The sequence below is a fragment of the Tasmannia lanceolata genome, unplaced genomic scaffold, assembly GCF_043159265.1.
Source record: "Tasmannia lanceolata isolate RefF3 unplaced genomic scaffold, GAP_Taslan_0.1 ptg000015l, whole genome shotgun sequence".
In the NCBI taxonomy this organism is placed as follows: Eukaryota; Viridiplantae; Streptophyta; class Magnoliopsida; order Canellales; family Winteraceae; genus Tasmannia; species Tasmannia lanceolata.
This window is the reverse complement of record NW_027518692.1, coordinates 12,906,005-12,927,487: the sequence shown is the minus strand read 5'-3', so window position 1 is coordinate 12,927,487 and position 21,483 is coordinate 12,906,005. Positions and strand designations below refer to the sequence as shown.

The 21,483-nt window shown below is 38.8% G+C and overlaps 1 protein-coding gene across 1 annotated transcript; it reads right to left on the bottom strand.

The window, feature by feature from the left end:
- Nucleotides 1-2,549: 2,549 nt before the first annotated feature.
- On the bottom strand, nucleotides 2,550-5,795 carry LOC143891733 (uncharacterized). Its single transcript, XM_077396269.1, has 6 exons — nucleotides 5,244-5,795; nucleotides 4,923-5,148; nucleotides 4,433-4,837; nucleotides 3,797-4,131; nucleotides 3,112-3,713; nucleotides 2,550-2,814 (listed from the first exon to the last, which is right to left on the bottom strand). Exons 1-6 carry the CDS (start codon nucleotides 5,793-5,795, stop codon nucleotides 2,550-2,552), a joined length of 2,385 nt encoding a protein of 794 aa, XP_077252384.1.
- Nucleotides 5,796-21,483: the final 15,688 nt, after the last annotated feature.

The window sequence follows — 21,483 nt, the reverse complement described above, 5'->3', positions numbered from 1 at the left end:
CCTCAATCCAAGCAATGTTGTCTTAGCACCAATGTGATCTACAACTTAGACAATCAAACACATTAGTGATCATAAATCACTTGTGTATTGGAATCATCAAAATAAGATGGGAATGCCAAGGTGGAAACCAGAATCATCAAAATAAGATGGGAATGCCAAGGTGGAAACCATTGGGCTTACACTTCTGTTCAAGGTTTACAGATGTTAGATGGGGTGCTGACTGCAAATGAAATGCTTGATTTCTTTGCCAAGCAAAGGGATAAGGGTATCATATGTAAATTGGATATGGAGAAAGCTTATGAACGGGTGGTGGGATTTTTAGAATAGATTGTTTGCAATACGTAATAAGGAGAATGGGATTTGGAGTAAGGTGGTGTCTATGGATGAGGAATTGTGTTTCTTTTGCATGGTTTTCACTATTTGTCAATGGGACGCCTAAGGGTCCGTTCACTTGTTTTCTCGGGAAAGGAAAGGAAAGGAAAGGAAAGGAATCTGACGTGGCAGAAAGGAAAGGAAAGGAAAGGAAACTGTGCAGGAAAAGGAATCCTGTGCCTGTTCACTTGCGCAGGAAAATCTGAGAAATCCAGAGAAAAGGTTTCCTAAGCCTGTTCATACTTGCCAAGTAAACTGTATTGGGAAAACTAAACAGAAAAGTCATACTAGTGCTTCTAACCATGGACCCACCTATGGATGATCTTAACTCTACATTAGTAGGCCCTACTTTGGGTCCACGAAATGTTGTTTGCGATTGCCCCTGGCAAATCCCATGTTAGAAATAACTTTTTGTTAATTTTCAGATATGTGTAACTCATCAGAGGTACTGGGAGTCAATAAAAAATGATGTAACGGTTGATAAAGCTTAGTTCATGGCATGTATAAAATCCTAGCCGAGGTACTACCAAGAGCAAGAAGATTTATTAAAATAAAAACAAAGGATTACAAACGAATATATGGGACTCCCAAGGAGTCTTGGGTTACAATAGAGATGAGCTCAGCAGGGAGGTTTTCACAAGAATATTCTGAACCTTGACTGGACAATCAATTTTGGATAAGAAATCGGCAGCAGCATTAGCTTCTCTCCAAACATGAGAAATTTTCCATTTTTCCATCTTAGCGAGGAGATCTCTGATCATAGAAAGCATTGGAATTTGTCTCCAGTGGGTTCTGAATTTACCAGTTATAGCATTGACTGTGAGGAGCGAATCCGATTCAATCCCTAGATGCTGGCATTTCCGATCAATGGCCTTGGAGATTCCTTGCAGGATTGCATCCATCTCGAGTTCCAGGATGGATTTTGGAACAAGAAGTGCCAAGGAGGTGATGGAGAAGATTATATCAAAGTTTCAAATGGTTTTGTTAGTGGTATAAAATTCCTGAAGGAATTCTCATCATCAACATGTGATGCTAGCTTCATATAGACCTTGCATCCATCCTGTCATTTGACCCTTGAATGGATGATTAAATGACAAACAATCAATACATCCGACAAGAGTTTGCCATCCATCCTGTTAAAATAAACCCTACTGGTAGCACTTTATACTGTAAACAAGAACAGAGAAAATGTCAGAAAACAAAATTCTGAGCAGAGTTAATGTCAGTAAACAAATTACATATGCATGATTTCCTAGAAAAAGAAAAGAAGCCTTTTTTCATTGTATTACAATACCCAAGTTCTGTATTGAACTTACAACATCAAATTATATATGTATGATTCCTTTACAGCATATACACCCAAAATTACATTTTTCTGCACTCAAAACATGGACAAGCCTGTACAAAATCGTCGCCCCCCGGGCAAATGGTTTTAACTAATTCACAACAGCCAATGACCCCAGCACATTTCAGGTTGTAACTAATTCACTAGCAGTTGATCTCTACAACAGAGAAATTGATGGGTTTGTCAGTCGTTACTGCCATTGTGCTTGGAGCCATTTTTCTCTGTAAAATTCTGATGTTTTGTGGCAAGAAAAAAAGTAAAGAGAAAACCAAGTTGAATTTGTTCAAATAGAAATGACAGAGCTGAAAAGAACATCAACTAAAATCTATGCTGTATGAAAAGTCCCAGTTCCATCAGGACATGACCCACAATTCTTGGCAAAAGCCTCTTATGAGACCCATATTTGCAGTACAATCGGGACTGTTGATTTGGCAAGCCATCAAAGCAATGCACAATCAGTCGAATATGGGGAGTTACCATTTTCTGAGCAATATTTTCTTAACTGTCCATTCAGATGATAAATATGAACCTACATTACACAACCTCTTAAACCTGCACAGATGAATCGAATGAAAGTGGCAACACAGAGCAATAAAATTTGAATTATTTTTCATGCACAATTGAACTCCATAACTCAGCATAAAAGCTCTGGACTTACAAGAGAACAAGATTATGATTGTTTTTACACATATGTCCAGCAATGTAAGTGACCCATCCAGGACCTCCTCTACACATTTATGATACCCATAGGAAAAGAAAAAAAAAGGGACACCAAAGATAGGAAACAAAGTCAAACTTCTTTAGTACGATGGAAGAGGAACTACAATAAAACCTAATTGGAACCATAACTCGTCACAGAAGAGCTTGTTGAAGCTTGGGACGTAGGAATGTTGGTCTCTTCTTTCCTATCTTTGTTGGGCCCACTAATGGCATGTAAAAACACAGTAAGTTCAGCTTCTGCCTCCTCCCTACTCCCATACGAACGGAAGCACGCTCCACTAAACCCGTTAACTTGAAGATGACAGTATTGCCAACTGTCATATACGCCCACCTGCCTTCCCTTAAAAACCACATAAAACTTGTTTTTTGCCATTAACCTATAGAAATGCAAAAAAATAACAACATTAAATATTAAAAAGAAACAACATATACAAGTCCAAGAAAATAATTCCAAGACCCAAGAACTATAAACCAAGAACAATAAGTGGTTCAACAAAGTAAACAACATTACTATAAAGCCCAACAAATAAAACAATTCCAACAACAACATAACAAGTCCAACAACAAAATAACAAGTCCAAACTAAAGATGCAGAAAACTAGCAAAGTCATAATACGATCATATAATACGATCGTATGATTTCCAAAAAAGGTCCCCAAACCATAGCAACCTACGCCAAATGCGCCACAATATCGGCCATCACAGCCACTCGCTCTTCCTCGGAAAGGGAAAGGAAGACTTCAGCATCCTTGTGATTTTTGTGCAGGTACGTATAGGCCCTAAGCAGCTCCAACATGGTGAAACCAGAGGTACTCATCACAGCGGCTTTCAATTCAGCAAGGCTATGGACCTCACCAGTCGTAATGATGGCCTCAGCAACCATCCTAACACTATCTGACAAGTAAGTCATATCAGATGAAAGTTGTCCACCACTTGTTCGCCTCTTCCTCTTCCCCTTACTACCTGATGCTGGGGTTTTCAATGGCGATGAGTCACTAAAGCCCATGCTGGTGTCTCTAACTGGGGATGAATGACGTGATCTGGAAGCACGAGGAGCTGGGAGAGGAGTAAAAGCAGGGGTCGTACCGTCGAACATATCATCTAGCCCTACTGCCTGACTGGATGAGAAAAGCCCCTCCACATCCTGTGTGTCCTGAGAAGGGGCATGTCTGTCCCTAGCGAACTCTCCAGTGGCATAATCTTCCCCGAACACTTCTTTCATCTCCTCATATAGCTCCCAATGGTTATTAAAGAAGCGTAAATGTTCAGGATTCCTCTGAAAACAAAATGAGGCATTGTAAGGAATATGACCAAATTGTGTCTTCAAGTAATGAAGGAATTATGACGACTTATACTTACCGCCAAATAGTCATTCTTCACTTGGTCTTCAACAGATATTTTCTTTAGCTGTGGATCCCAGCCAAATCCGCTCAGGTTGACGATAGTGTTAACAAACCTATAGTTGGTTTTCATCGTCTTCAAACGGTTCTTGACGTGCTCCTTTGTGATCTGCCTTTTTAGGGCAGTAGTAAGCTCCTGCGCTGCGCCACTGTACGCAGCATCTTTAAACCCATTGGGGGCCTTCTGGCCCTCGGCAATCTGATACTGCATGGCTACTATGAGATGCCTATCCATATCGTCGTTCCATGAGTTATTTTTCTTCCTCTTCTCTATTGAAGTTGATTCCATTATATCTACAACATTGTGAAACAATATATCATCAAATAGAGTATCATTGAACATAGTAGAAAAATATCCAAATAATCACTCACAACAATATATCATCAAATAGAGTACGATGAAACAGATTACAACACAAAAAAATTCCAAATCCTAATAGAATCAAACAAAATATGATGAAACACAGTTGCAGAAGTCTAATCGAAATACTCATAAAATTATTACAACCCAAAAACATGTCATCCTAATGGCGACCACTTCGTTGTGCTTGAAAATCATTCCACATATGATTCTTTATTCTTGTTCGAAGTAGACCGCCCGCTCTCACATCTTCAGCCCTAGTAAGAAAACGATCTTCTTCTTCTTCATCCTCCTCCTCCGCTACAGTTAGCCCCAACTCATTGTCTACAATTGGAATGTATGTATCGTTCGGCATCTCCCTCCTTATGTGATTGTGGACGCAACAACATGCTAACACTATGTCGACCTGTCGTTTGAATGGGTACATGGGTGGCGTATTAATTATGTTGAATCGCTTCTTCAACACACCGAAAGTCCGCTCGATTACATTCCTTGCTGATGAATGCCTTTGATTGTACAACTCATCTGCAGTTCGAGGTCTGCGCCCTCTAATGTCGTTTAGGTGGTAACCAATGCCTCGGATAGGAGTTATAAAATTTCTCAGACATGGGTACCCACCATCAGCAAGGTAAAACTTTCCTACAGACACACGAAGGGATATATATAAGTTTCATAACCGAGAACAACAACAGTGGTACGGAGTAAAAGACAAACTCAGTAGTACCTGGTAAACAAGGAATCCCATTCGGCTTTGATAAAGCAGATGCTAGGACCCTAGAGTCTGATGCCGACCCTTCCCACCCAGCTAAGACGTAAGTAAACTTCAGGTCGAAGTCACATACAGCTAGCACATTTTGAGAGGGCCATCCCTTACGACAAATAAATCTAGGTTTCATATCCTCGGTTACTGTTGCTTGAATGTGTGTCCCGTCAATTGCACCAATGCAATCCTACAATATGGACATTTAACATGTCACCCGTCAGTGCTGACATATGAGTAACTTGTTATGCAACTTACATGCTACTACAAGGTAATAAACGATACCTTAAAGTACGGCATAAAATTTGGGTTGTCAGCAATGTGCTGTGGTGTGTCCCTTGATGGAGGTAATATGAACAACTCTTGCAGTTTGAGCACAGCACATAGAACCTTGTTAAAATACTTTGAAACAGTGGCCCCTGACCGTCTAATGGATGCTCTAATAGTACGGTTCCTCTGGCTGTGGGCAATTACTTGTAAGAAAATTGCCACTTGTTCCTCAACACAACAGTGTATTGTGTCTTCAAGTAGGACCGTGTTTCTAAATATCGCGACGAAGCTGCGGAAGCACCGAACATCCATTCGCAGAAGCGCAATACAATGATTCTCTGCATTCGTAACACGTGTAACAAATGTCCTACGAGTTTCGTACCCACTTTCGTAAGGGCCCCTTGTCATATTTTCTTCAACGTAACGTCTAACCCTAACCGTCGTTGTAGCTACAGCAGCCATTACTAGAGCTACAGCTCGAATAATCAGTGTCCTCCTATTTGGTAGTTCTCGAGGCATGATAATCAATGGTAGCCCTATATGACCAACACCAAACCACCAAGACATTATAACCGACCACACAAGAAAAGCAGAAAAAAACTAAAAAGCTCTACAAAACAACCTGGGGATTTTTATGAAAACGAAAACAAAATGTACAACACCCATCCACCCACATATCACCAACACCCATCCACCCACAACCAAGTCATTATATCAGAACCCAACAACCAAGCCACCCATAGAAATGTACAACACCCATCCACCCACATATCACCAACACCCATCCACCCACAAGCAAGCCATTATATCATAACCCAACAACCAAGCCACCCAAAAAAATGTACAACACCCATCCACCCACATATCACCAACACCCATCCACCCACAAGCAAGCCATTATATCATAACCCAACAACCAAGCCACCTAAAAAAATGTACAACACCCATCCAAGAAATGAATCCAAAATCAGAGAATTAACCCCAAAATCTGCAACCCCATTGCAAATACCTCAAAAAATCCGAACCCAAATGTAGAAAAAAGACCAAAAAAAACTTCAAAATCAGTTAAATAAGATCAACACCCACAACTACCAATGGAACAAAACACCCACACCCACAACCACCTGAAAGAGGGTTTTTGCAAACAAGATCGAAAAGGGTTTTTGCAAAAAAAAAAAATCCGAAGATGGAGACCCATTTCAACAGTAATGGAGGCCCAACCACATATCATAAACACCCACAACCACATAGAAAAGATGAAATAGAAACCCAAAAACAGGAAAAAATGGAAAACCCACAGTCTCTTCAAATCCGACCAAATGAAAGGGAAAAACCCAAATCGGATTTTTTCGATATGAGATCTGAACCAAAAATGGTTCAAAACCAAACCCAAAACCCTACATTTTCAGATCTGCTAATTTTGAGATGAAAAAGAGTAAAAAAAACTACAGAGAGACAGAGAGAGGGAGAGAGGGAGAAGGGAGAGAGGGTTACCTAGCCGGAAAATGACACCTTTCCGTTCACAGACTTCGTCGGAGGCGAGACACAGATGGATCTAAAACCTAAAACAAAGCTACGAGTGTGTGTGAGAGAGAGAGAGAGAGAGAGGAGGGAGAGAGAGGTACCTTGCCGGACGGGAAGGAGGTTGCCGGAGTCTCTCTTCTCACCGGAGAAGATGAGAATTGCAGAGGGTTGGGTTTCTGCTTGTGAAAACGTTCTGCCCGATGTATTTTCCTCCGCGAGAAAGGAAATGAAATCGCGCCTATTTGGGAGGAAACGAAGTCTCGTGTTAGCGAGAAAATTGAAATTCCACGTATTTTTTTTCACATTACCACCTAGATATATATGCTTTCTTGAGAGACCAAGTGAACATCCAATTGTAGGTTTCTCGAGAAAAATAACGCTATATTCCTTTCCTTTCTCACCGCAGGAGCGCAAGTGAACAGAGCCAAGGATTTTTGAAGTCCTCAACGGGTCAACAACCGAGATGATAAACTAGTAGAGACACCCGAATACGCTTTTGATACTATGGTCTCTCGACTAAAGTACTAAATAACCAGACCCCCAATCTCAAGAAATCAGATCTATAACCGTCCAGCGGTTAGAATTAGTGGATTATCCATAGAAGGAGCCACTCCTGGCATATTTGGAATAAAATTTTAGGAACTTAGCCAATCTGCTATGTTTCTTCCTTGATTTTATAGCCAGGAGATTCTCCAAAGTATTCATAAGAAGATTTTCTTTTGATCTTGGCACCTGGCCACGGATTTTAAAACATTATCGCCAGGGGCTCGATAATCAAAGTCTACTGACTTGGAATTCTTGATAGGCAAGTCCATCCAGGTAGCTTTTCGTCCAGGGACAAAAATTTTTGGCTTAACTGTCTTGGTAGTCGTATTCGTAGGTCCCATCACACCTTTTTCAAGGCAAAACCTAGACGCATCCTTGGGCGGCAAAGACGACTGGTTTGAATGATTAAATTTGAAATTTGAATTCAACCCGGAGTCTGAGGGTTCACCAGAAAGCCACCCCTGAGCCACCAGAAGTCGATTTGCCGGCAAACAGATATCCGGACTAGGATAGCCCAAGGGGGAAGAGGAATCCGGAGAACAAATAATAGTTTTATTAGCCTGGAGAACAACCCCAATGGTACATGTCTGGTCTAAAATCCTGATTTTAAGACAGGAACTAGGAAAGTGCCAACGAGGGGCTAGGATTTTGGTCGAGAGAAAACTCATACAATTTTGATGATTGCCCTCCATCTTAATATCAACAACCTTACCAAAAAGGCCCCCTATGGCCTCCACCATTGAAACAACCCAAGCATGCAATGTGATTCCATATCTTTGAAAGCACCTTCTTTAACCGATTTCCTAGTACTTTGGCCAGGACTCTATAAAGACATCCTACAAGGCTTATTGGTCGGAAATCCCTTAGCCTTATAGCATCCTTAGACTTGGGGTTATCCGCTATGACGGTAGCTCCAGATCCTTAGCTTCAATCCATCATAGAATTGCGCAACTTACAAAGTCCCAACAATTATGGAGAAAAGCCAGAAAGAAGCCATCAGGACCAGGAGCTTTATCTCTTCCCAGAGAGATGATGCTTCTTCTTACCTCTTCTTCAAAAAGCTTCTCCAAAGAAACTCTCTCGCTCTGCCCCTGGCTATCAAACGACACACATTCCAGACTAAGGGTGAACAACGTTTCTGATGAGTACAATCTCTAAATAACCTCATCCCCCTGATAACGCCATTTACCATCAGAGCTTCTATATGATTGGACGGTCTCCTTGCACTGGCGATCCCATAGAGATATGCCGTATTTTTTTTAATCCCCCTCTTTCAGCCATGGGGCTTGATATCTCTACCTCCAAAATATTTCCTCATTTGGCAATAGACGGTTGTTCTGCTTTTTAAGAGATCCCATCTCCTCCACTTCACCCATGCTAGCCTCCCCAATCTTGCATGCCCTATCAATTTTCTGAATTTTATGAAGGAGCGATACATAGTGGGTAATAATCTTAAAAGTAATAAAAGACGCACGATGATATTAATTCCCAAAGTCTTCAACATCAAATGACAAATATTAATTATAAAAAAATGGCATGTCATCGATGTTGTCCTCATTATAGTCTTCAGCCTCGATACATATTCATACCTAGAATTTTTTAATCTGCAACCTGCAGTCCATCGACGTCACCATTCCTTGCTCCCTGCAACAAACCATCCTCATCTTACCCTTTCTTTAGCATTCGTAACCTTTGCCACAGATATCGCTCTTGGGAATTTCTAATCATAGCCTAATCACAGTCTCAAGAACCTGTCTGTAACCTACAATTAAATTTGTTACAGAGTCATACGCTTACAGCCTTACCTAAATCTATCACCCTCTCATAGTTCATAATTATACAGCCAATCAATAGCTACTGTTTTTTTTTCTTGGACTATTTGACCCGTACCCTGGAGTCCACTAAAACCCTTATAACCCCATCTATATTAATATATTTACCTAACGGGCCTCACTCCCTATTATATTAACTGCTACAATTACCTATTCATCTACAGCCCATAACGGTCCTCCACAACTTGTTAGAAGGGGCAGCCCAATGCACGAGGCTCCCTGTTAGCCCAAGGTTCCCTATGGGTTCAACTAATCACCTTTTTCGTGTTGTTTTGATGCTAGCAAACCCAAATTGATTAGTCTTTATGGACTATTGTGTTGCTTTGTAGTGTTATGCCTTAGACAGGAACTTTACATGTCATATCGTCATTACAATACAACACAACACATGGCTTGAGGATCAACATGCACGAAGGAACCAAGTGACCTTGCACATATTGGAGGCATCATCCTTGGAAAGATATCCAAGCATAGAGCTCAAGTTGAGGATCCCACAAGCAAGCCTAGCATATGAGCTAGAAGTTGAACAAGTGTTGGTGACTATCTCAAGCATTCAAAGTGATGAATTCATTCAAGAGAGAGAGAGTCCCATGGACCAAGCATTCTCAAGTGTTCACTTACAAGCCAAGAGCACAAAGAAGTCCTTTGAAGCCAATAAGATCAAGGTGCTAAGTAGTTTAACTTTCTAGATTGTATTGGAGATCTTTTTCAAAGTGGTTCTACATTTAAAAGTGTTTTTCAAACCATTCTCAAAACCACCTTGAAACCTATTTGTATTACATGAAAAATCATTTTCAAAGGTCCTAAATATTACAAAAATAAAAGTTCATAGCCCAAGAACCAAAGCCCAAGTGCTACCAAAGTTTACAAATGGAAAAACATAACATTGGCACTTGAATTATGAGTCCAGGACCTTACACCTGATTTAACTAGTCCAAAACATTTTCAAATATTTTTGAAAATATTTTTAACAGATAGAGTACAAGAACTTTAAAATCCGACGAGAAATTGGCAAGTTATGAATTTTACAAAACGGGCTGAAAAAACTAGTTTTTACAACCGCGGACGTCCGGACTTCGTCTGTCTGTACCTGGTTTCGAAAATAAAAATAACAGAGCCAACACCGGACGTCCGGGAAACCCACAGACGTCCGTGAGGGACCAAGGCGCGATTTGAAATTCAAACTGTCAAATTTGTCGGACGTCCAGACTTTGTCCGCGACGCCCGTGAAAGCCAAAAGTTAGGGTTTTTCTCAAACTACAACTATATATACATCTCTAAAAATCCTAAAACAAGAACTCTTCAACCCTTGCAAGTTTGAGCCACCGTTGTTGAGCCTTAACTTTCAAATCTATAAGTTTTTCTTGGAATTACTCAAAGAGATTTACACTTTGTAGACACCCCCATTTTGCTATGCTTTAAAAAGCGAAAGATTCGGTAGTATCATCGAGTCTTGAGTCCGTATTCAGCATCATATTAGGCATCTATGCATTTTAGGGTAGATTTCACCTCATTATGAGAGTTTTGAAGTTGATTCACGATCCTGAAGGTCTCTAGGGGGTTCCTTTGGCCCCTGGAAGATGAAAGTTTAAGTTTCCAAGCAAATGAAAAAACCTGCTATTTTTAGAATTTTCAGGGTTTCCCTCATTTTTGCCTATTTTGCACTGCAGGGGCATTTTGGTCATTCCCGATGTGTCTCGTTTGACCCCCGAGTTATATTTGAGAAATCTTGAGTGATTTTAAAAATTTTGAAAAAGCTGCTATTTTTAGAAACTCATGAGGCTTCTACATTTTCATCATCTTATGGATATTTCAATCATTTCTCATATGTCCAAAACCATCTCGAGGGTACGGCTGATGGATTAGGAGTAATTTCGTAAGATTTGAGAAACCTGCTAAATTTAGATCTCTCAAGATTTTCTCTTAGTCTTGCACTTCGGGGGTATTTTAGACATTTCCAAACATATCATATTTAGTCCCTAGGTTGTGTCTAAGAAATCTTAAGTCCGTTCATAAATTTTCAAAAATCTGCTATTTTTAGAATTTCTCAGGGTTTTCCCTAGTCTCGCCAAATTCTAGCACCTCGGGGTAATTTGGTCTTTTCCTGTGTAATTTTTTTTATCCCGAAATATGTCTGAGAGATTATGAATGATTTCCTGAATTTTGAAAAAACTGCTAAATTTAGAATTTCTCAGGATTTCGCTTAATTTTGGAAATTCTAAGTGTTGAGGGCATTTTGGGTATTTTCAGGAGATACCAAATGATCCTGTTTAATATTGCTCACCGAAAGGACCCAATTTTAAAAGTTTCTATTTTTGAAGTTTGACCACAAAGACTTTCCATTTTTTATTTTTCCCTTTAGGGGTGAACCAATCTGAGGGTATTTTGGTCGCATTTGGATGTCTAACAGTCAAATAGGGGCATTTTGGTCTGAAAAGTTGTTTTTCAAAAAAGATGGTCTGATCATGTGTGAGGGATGCACCATAAATGTCAAATGGGTTGGGTCCATATATAGAATGATGAATTTAGAAAGATTTTATTGATTTTTTACGGAAAAACCCGAAACCCGTGTGAAATGGCCTATTGGGCTAAAGCCCGCAAAGATGGAGCTCATGTGGGTTCACCCATATGGGTCAACCACCATGGTGGCCGGCCCACATGGTTGACACACATGAGTTGAGCACCCAACCTGGATGATGTCACCATTATGGTGACATCATATTTGTTAAAAGAAAAATAAAAAGAATAAAAAATGAAAAGAAGGAAAGAAGGAAAAGATGAATGATTGCTTAAAAAAATTTTCTTCCAAAGAAGTAATGTGGAATAAGAATAGCATGTCTAAAAATCCAATTTGGAAATAAGAAAGAAAGAAAGTAAGAGGGAAAATTGGAAACAAGCCAAAAAGGGAGCTCTCACATTGGAAATTACTATTTCTCTCTTAACCCTAGCTTTTTTGTTTAAAAATCAAAGCAAACAATGCTAGAAAGGATTGGGAAAATCCAAATTCGTCCTTTTTCTCTCTCCTCCCAAGAAATTTTTTTTTCTCTCTTTAAGTGTGATCTCTCTCTCTCAAGTGTTCGTCACAAAAGGAATTCTTGAATTCCTTCTTCTTCTCCAAGGCATTATACAATCAAGAATTATTGGAGTGTTCTTTCTACCTTTTTTTAGCGTATAAAAGGATTGGACAAAGCGTATATCTTGGATCACCAACCCTAGAGACAAGGATCGCGATCAACAGTAAGGATTCCTCATCACTGTGAAATAGAAAAAGCATGCTAGGGATTTAATTTTGATGGATCAAATCAACGAGTTTTTCTTTGAAATTCCAATATGTTATAATATAGATTATGAGTTTCAAAATCCAAAATTTGATCCAAAAATTAATTTTCCTCAATTTAAAAATGGTTTTATTTTATTTTTATTCAATATGGATTTAAATTAGATTATCAAAGCAAGTGTTTGAAAACATGGTTCTTTTTAAAAAATGATATTTTCTGGGTTTTATATAAAATACAAAACTACTGGAAACTTAATTTTCAACCGCGGTTCAGCAGTTTTATTTTTCATTCTATTTTTCAAAGAATAACCCCGAAAAGGGTTATTTCTTGATGAATGGAGCCAAAAGTATATCAAATTATGTCCAAATTTAGTGAAAGTTTGTTTCCAGTAGTTTTACAAGGTTTTTAGATCACCCAAAAATTTTCATATTTTTTAGAGTTTATTTAATCGGATTATTAATTATTTTAAATTTCGGCTATTTTTAATAAATACCAAATCATTTTAAAAATTGAGGAAACTTTCCAGACTTAAAGCCTAATAATAAATGGAAGTTTCCATTGAAAAATATTTTAAAAAAAATATGGTTTTTACTGTTTTCTAATCGCTTCCCCGTTTTAGGTGCCATAATTCTTTTTCTTATTAATTAAATATATTTTTAAAAGTTTTCTTTACAAACCAATAACTTTGGTTATTAGAGAAATATTTTCAATTAATTTTGCAAAGATTTGATAAGGTTTTACAATTTATTTTAATAAACGGGTTTTAACGCCTAGGAAACAAATTAATCTCTTATATTTAAAAACCAATTTTATGGAGGATATTTAAGTTTTAAGTTTTGAAATTTTGATAATAAATTCTATAATCTATTATGTATCTACTGGAATTTTTCATTTGATTTTAGGATACCATTAGGTTTGCTTTTTAAGTAATTCTTTGGTTTCATCTGATTTTTGTGTGAATTTAAATGGGCATCAAATCATCATAAAAATCCATGAAAGTCATATAGTAGTCTAATTTCATGATTATCTTTATACTGTAAGAGTTTAAGTTGATTTGTAATTGATATGCTATATGTTACTGTGTTAATCTATAATCTAATTTGAATTTTGAAAAATTGGACATTGATATCTAATCTTAATGATAATTCATGCACATTTTTTCAGTAAGCTTTAATTATTTATATATTTATTCAGTAAGTTTGGAGTAATTTAAAAGTAACATTGGTTGCTGTGTTAATCTATAATCTGATTTGGATTTTAAAAAATCGGGAATTGATATCAAATCTTAATGATAATTCATTAAATTTTTCCAATAAGCCACAATCATCCATATCTTGTTACTGGAAAAGTTTCAACTGATTTGGAGTTCGATTGCTTAGGATTACTGTACATTCCTAGCAATCTGGTCTTAATGATATTAAATCACAATTTAATAGCAAATCAATACAAAAGTCAGTAAAAATCTCTAAAAAATCTTAAGTTTTCATCATAAATGCTATCCCTAACTTTTTTGAAACAGAAACCTTAGGGTTCATAGATTGCCTTTGTAAATTGGCTATTCTATGACAATTTAACTGCCGAGATCGCAACCGTAATCATATACTAATTGCGATTAATCCTGCATAATTGGAGTGCGTAAATTATAGTATGATATTGGCTCTGAGGTCCACTGTCCACGGAAATCCTGAGAAATATGCCAGACAATAAGATACTATAATTTACGTGCTAAATTATACAAGTGTTGAGAGCACGATTCCTTTCCATGGTTGCGATCCGAGGCCGAAACTTGCGAACCATAGAGCCTTCGGTATTCCTTAGATGTTTAGGAATAAAAAATTCTCAAAAATTGAAAATCATTAAGTTCAACAAATCGAATTAACTCGATCCGTGTCTTAGGAGCCGTTGGATTACGATCTCCTATCGTAGGAACCTTTAGGGCCCCTTAGGAACACTTATGTCACGTTGTGTCCTAAGTTTTAGGGAGTCCTAGAGTTAGGAGTCCAGCCTCATCACGGGCGTTTGCTATGGATAGCAATCGTGCCATAGATCTAGTTACACTAGTCACCTCACTTTTCCCCTAGGACAAACCTAGTTGTCTAGGATGTAGGTTAACCTGCATTAGTCTAAGGGACATCATGCACTTAGATAGGACCATATAGCGTCTTAGATGAAGTCCTAGGATAATAAAATCTTCAACTTGAATTAAATAATTTCTCTTAAAACTATTGAAACAGTCAATCCAGTCTAGATCGGTGTCCTAGATGAGTTAGGCATAAGTAGTTTAGTTCAGGTGCACCGAACTACGATCGACTCTGATCCCAGTGAGGCTTGGGTACGTAGGCAGCTTGGATGCTTGATGGCATACTAATCACGAGTCGACTCCACACATAAGTGGGGTTTTGTATATTAATCCTTAAATTAAAAGTAATTAAATCACTTAGGACTTTCCCTGAAATTAGAATTTTAGGAGAACTTTCACTTAGATTGAATTCAAACAAATTAAGAAAATTAAGATACACATTTAGGAATTACATTGAAATTGGATCTTAGGATGCATGTCACATAGTTCGCACATTAATATAGAGTTAAATGAGCCATTTAAAAGAAATTTAAAAGAGTTAACTTTTGGAATTGAAGACCGATTATCGGGCAGGAATGGTGCATGTGGTGGTAACTCCCCATACCTTCCATTCTCGTAACCAGGTAACGAGTCTAGATTTCTGATCAATTATGGGTCCTAGATCCCTCATCTAGGTGGCGACTCTGTCACTCTCTTTTGCGTGAAATTCGGATTGCCTTAGTGATCCCAAGTTCACGGAAAAGATGAATTAAATCACACCTTGCTAGGCTCGGCGGCTTACTCCTGCCCTTATGGGTACTGGGTTGCATGTTTGTTTGCACCCTATGGCTTGGTTGATGCCTGCTTGGTTGGGTAATTAAAATCAATAATAAAAAGCACACGCCATTCGCGTGGGTACGAGAGACCAAGAGAGAGCGTAGCGGCTCGCGCCATTGCCCTCTCGCGGGATCGGGTCCCACACACTTGCACATCTATTTGAAGAGGATCTCCTTAAAAATTCATTACATTAATCTTTTGGAGAGTTTGTGAGCCATCATCTTTGTAATAGCCTACAAAAGAGGCAAAAGAGTACTTCATCTTTCTTCCTACCATTGTAAGAGAAGAGTTGTGACCCTTGGTGAGTTTAAAGACTCGGTGAGTTTAAAGACTCGAAGAGAAGGGCTTTAATCTCGGCCGTTAAGAAGAGATTATTGGTGAGTGTGGAGGACGCGAAGCCATCCTCTTGTATCAAAGTTCACTTGTAAGGAGCCTTGAAGCCGGGCATTGTGTGGTCTTTGAATAGTGGATACCCTTGAGTGTGACCTCAAGAAGAGTGGACGTAGGCTTTGGGTTTGAAGGCCGAACCACTATAAATCTTGTGTGTATGTTCTCTCTCTCTCTCTCTCATTTTACTTTATCTTGTTTTGGTGTTTGTTCTTTATTTTGTGTTACTTGTATAAATCATCCACAAAGTGTTTGTCAAAAGAACTAAAGAGAGTCAATCAACTAGGGTTCCACCAAGTGTTTGATAAAAGTCCTAAAAGAAACCATTCATCTCATTCTTTTATCTTGTTGTGGAATTTGCACTTTATTTGTAATCTTCAATCGTCCACCATGTGTTTTGATAAAAAAAAAGATTAAAAGGAAATAATCAGATAGGGTTTTCAAAAGTCACCTAACAAGTGTTTGTCAAAAGGTCTAAGAGATAATATTCATTTAAACTTTTGAAAACTAACTAATATTGCAAAAGTTTTTAAAAGGATAAATTTTTATAAGTCAACCAATTCACACACCCCCCCCCCTTTTGGTTGCCCAACTGGAATTTCACTCCCACCATTGCGGGGTTTGGGGAGGGCTAGATGTACGCAGCCTTACCCCTGCTTTGCAGAGAGGCTGTTTTTGTGACTCGAACCAGTGACCACCAGGTCACAATGGTCTTCCACAACTTGTTACAACTCTTTAAAACCTGCAACAGCCCCAGCTTTATGCTACAACAGTTCTATTTAACCTACAATTTCAGATCCCTAAAGCCTATAATAATCTATTTCCTTAATTTTCAAATAAATAAATAATAATAATCTATTTCCTTTACGCCAATCTAATCTAAAATCTTTTTCTAACCATTACTCTTAGCGATTTGGTGCTTATCCAGCCCATCCAATCAGCTCACTATTTGATTACCTACATCCCTTCTTTAGATCCGATTTATCATTGGAAATTACTCATTGTTGTACTCCTACATCAAATTGGTACGACAGCTACCTACTCTTTAGTTTTCTCTTTCATCCTGCATCACTAGGGAAGAAAGGTGAAACATGGCTAGAGGCTAGTAGCGTTGTAAAGTGTAGTGGACTGTTATTAAGCAGTAAACATGGGTTTAAGTGTAGGGATTCATGAACTGGAACAGGAAGATTAAAGCAGAGGAGAAATGGAAAAAATAATACAAATGTTCTCTCTAGGTTTCCTAAGAGTCACACCTAGGGCAGAGCCTTACTCTCTAAATAGAAGGGCTGTAGCAGCTGAAATATCACTAAAATTCTATATCTCGAGAGGGGTGGAAGGCCTTACATATATAGTCATAGCAAACCCCACGACCACATGTGGATTTGTGCACTCTAGTTCTACCCTCTCAAATGCATGGAAACCAATCTCTTCTTTCTACTCGGACTTGACAAATCATGGACTTGTATTCTCTTAAGATTTGGACGCTTATTCAATTAAAACTTGGACTCCGTAATTGACCAAACATATAAAAATTAAACTTTGAATAACTCTATATATCAATAGGAATCTAATTCCACTAAAACTTGGACTTTCCCTCTTGTTGCAAGTGTATGGTGGGCGCTCTTGGTTCACTTAAATAATTTAAGTGAATCATATGTGTGGGCTCTCTTGTTGCATTTAAATGACTTAAAGTAAATTAAATATAAACGACTGGACTACTCTTGCAATAAAAAAGACAAATGCCTCCATAATGATGCAAAACTAGGCTCTTTATGGAGAACTTTTGCAGCATAAAAGTCTCTTGTCTTTAATAAAACAGCACCATCATTCCCTGAACAAATTAAACATCCAAAGCAATCAATCGACAAGTAAGGTTTTACTAGAATCAAAAGCCTTTTGAGTTATTTCATTAATAGGATGATAAAATTTAGTCAAGTAACATTTGCAAACAATTAGTTCAAGCAAAAAAAAACAAATCTATAAATATGGAGAAACAATCGTATAATTATCCGTCCACAAACTGGAATGATTAAAGGTCAAATAGGGTCCAAAGGATCTAAGATAAGGGTAGGGAAATCTAGGCATAAAAGGTATGGGTGGATGAAAGGGCTTGTCAAAGAAATAGAGCTACAAGTATAGTGGTGAGGCTCAAACGAAGTAGTCGGGGCCAGTAGGGACTTTGAATGCAAATGAGGCAGAGGTAATAACAGCTTACCAGGGCATAAAGCATTTCAACAAATCCTTATTCAACAAGACAATCATTGAGGGTGATTCTATGAACGTCATCAGATGGTTGAGAGGGAGGCTTGTTCCGCCATGGCGCTTTGCTAGTTTTTTTTATGACATCCAAGATCGGTTAGATGGATCTTCCATTACATTCATTCATGTTAGAAGATCCACTAACAATGTAGCAGATAAATTAGCTAGGGATGGCGCTGAGAGGGGCAAGGGTTGGAGTTCTTTGATTTGCTTCATCCTTGATGTATATGTTTTTCTTTTCTTTATTCTGAAGTAACCATATCTGGTTCCTTTGCTAGTTTTTTTTTAACGTCAAATTGTCGATCAAATACCTTGGATTACCTTTGGGATTCGGCATCCCGAGGGCTGCTCAATGGGATCCGGTGATTGAATGCATCGAGCAAAAGCTTAGTACCTGGAAGAAGCAATATCTCTCATTCAGAGGCCGTATTACGCTATTTATTGTCAAACATGCCTGTTTATTTTATGTCTCTTTTTAAAATCCCGGTGAAAGTGGCCAAGAGACTATGCAATAAAGCACTTCTCGGCAAATGGCTATGGAGATTTCGGGTGTAGAAACAAGCCTTATGACATCACGTGATAAAGGATAAGTATGGGAGCGGATGGGGAGAATGGGAATGTTGTGGTCCATCATCAGGCAAAAGATCCGGGGCATGGAAATCAATTTGCACGGCTCAAGAACAATTTCTTCCGTACATCCGATTCAAGGTGGGCATGGGAGATCAGGTTTGCTTCTGGTTAGACCTATGGATTGGCGATTGCCCCTCAAAGATGGCTATCCTGATTTGTATCGAATTGCGGCAAATCCAAATTCAAAACTTTGTGATTATCTGATGCTCTGCAGCAGCACGCTTGGAAATAGATTCTGGGATATCGGGATGAGGCGCAATCTTAAGGATTCTGATATTCAAAATGTTATGGGACTTTTAAATACACTATCCAAAACTTACCTTTCCCCAAACAATCTGGATGGTTGGATTTGGACGCCTGATTCGGATGGCGAATTCTCCATGCGATCATTCTTCAAACAACTCAACGAAGGAAGTGGTCCCCTATCACGGCGAGCTCACATTTGGAAACCTGGCATTCCACCACGGGTCGCTGCTTTTCATGGAAGGTGGCCTACCGATGCATCAATACTTGTGACTGCTTGCAGAGTCGCGGCATGCATCTTGCAAGTCGACGTGTACTATGTTACGACAGTGAAGAAGGTATCGACCATCTCATGATTCACTGCCCCTATGTTTATCACATATGGATGTCCCTCATGCGAGTATGTGGCATGTCTTGGGTCTTTCAGGGCCGCATATCTTCAGTTATCACTCATTGGGGAGGGGCTTTTACGGGTCGAATTGGGCAACTGATGTGGGAAGCAATCCCGCAGGCTCTTATATGGAGTATCTGGCGAGAGCGTAACAACCGCATCTTTCATAATAAGGAAAGGGGATGGCAACATATTGCTCTGGAAATTCAAATCTCTATTATATCATGGGCAAAAGCAAAGATGGGAACACCCTATTCGGTGGGATTGATACTACAAAATTGGAATAGAGTCATGATGGATCGAAGGAGAATCTCACTGATTATACCAAGATGGACACCACCACCGGAAGGATGGCTCAAGCTGAGTTTTGATGGGAGTTCCTTTGGCAACCCTGGCAGGACTGGTTTTGGGGGTATTATACGAGATTCAGAAGGCAACACAATTATGACATATTCAGGATCTGTGGGTCTTTGTGATGCCACCGAAGCTGAAGCAAAAGCCTTGCTATTTGGATTACAATGGTATTCTGAACACAACATGGGACCCTTGGTTATCGGAGGAGACTCTACAAGTGTGATTGCATGGGCACTGAATTGATGTGCTGGACCATGGCGGCTATACCAGGCAGTGGATGAAATTAGAGATTTAGTTAGGCTTGTCAAGCCGCGGATTATCCACAAGAGGCGCACGGCTAATTCGGAAGCGGATACCTTGGCAAAGGAGGGTGTGGATAAATTGGAAGCTGTTTTATTTTCAATGACTCACGGATCTAACTATGTAGTCTCCTCTCTTTTTATTATTGGGGACGTGTGATTTTGGATCATTTAATGTGGGGGATATCTTGTCCCTATGTAATTATTTATCATTGGTAATAAAATTCTGTTACTTTTAAAAATATATATATATTTGCTCAACTCAACTCAACAAAGCCTTTGTCCCAAACTAGTTGGGGTCGGCCAAATGAATCCTTTAGAAAAAATTTCATGAAGAAGGTGAAAGGAATCTACTCGGCTCTAATCCTGGTTCTAGTTAGGTTCTTCAATGTGGATCATTTTCTTCCATTCTATCCTATCCATGGCCATGTTCTCTGTTATATTCCTAGTACGGGTGTGTAAGCCCAAGGGTTTCCCTGGGTTAATCATTCACCTTACATCTTCTTCAAAAGTTGTAAACCCTTGTGAGGGATTTTTTGTTCTTTCTTTCTTATTCAAGAAACTTGTATTGGGCGAGTGTTCGGAGAAGCAGAGCCTACTCTCCGTGGTGAAGATTGCCACCAAAGTTAAAGGCGATCGGAATTGTAATCAGCATTGATCTTCGCCGAAGTTAAGAAGATCATATAGTGAAGCCATCAACGGGTTTGGTTGGTGGAGTGGAGTAGGCCTCGCGTTTGGAGAACCGAACCACTTTAAATCTCGGGTGCACTCTCTCTTAATCTCTTGCTTTACATTTGCATTGCACCTTTAGATTTAACTTGTGTGCTTGAATTTCATCTTGATCTCTTATCTTCAAAATTGGGTTTGAGTTCTTTCAAAAGATTAAAACATGTTAGCAACCTAATTTTTTCACTCCTCATTAGTTGCCAATTCGGGACCACCCTTGGAATTTCATAAGTTCCAATGGCTGTGCTTTCACATTCTTATCTATAGCCATTGTGTATTATCAGGCCTTGCATTATAAGAATTATCTAAGGGCAATGACAATTTCTTGGAAGAGGGATGATTCAAAAATATTTTTGAGTTTGTCATGTCCCATTATCTCTTTCAAGATTCTAGCTTCGGAGGACTCCACTCAAATCACATGTCCTTCATAGCTTGTCTAAGGTACTTGTCTCCTTCCATCGTGCCAGATGTATTAAGATGGTAGATGTACTCAATTCTCCTCTATCCATCTCTACATTCTTCCACAGTGAAGGATGAACAGAGACTAAGGAAATTGAAGATTCTGTCTAAAGGATGGCATGTGTACTTCATGATCATCCTCTCAAGGATGACCCTTTGATGAAGGAGAAGAGTTAAAACAAGAAACCAATCTCTCAATCCGAAAAGAACTTTAAAAGATGCTCCCTTATATGGAAGAAATGGTCAAGCATTGATCTAAGCTCTTCTAAACACTCATCAGTAGAAGAGTGCTTGATAGAATAAAAGAAGTTCAGTTTTACTTCTTCCGAGAGATTTCCAAATACCACTTTTATCATTTCTTGAAGTGATAAAAAAAATGTGGTATTAATCTTCCATTTTGATCATGTATATTGAGCTTTATGGTTCTCATC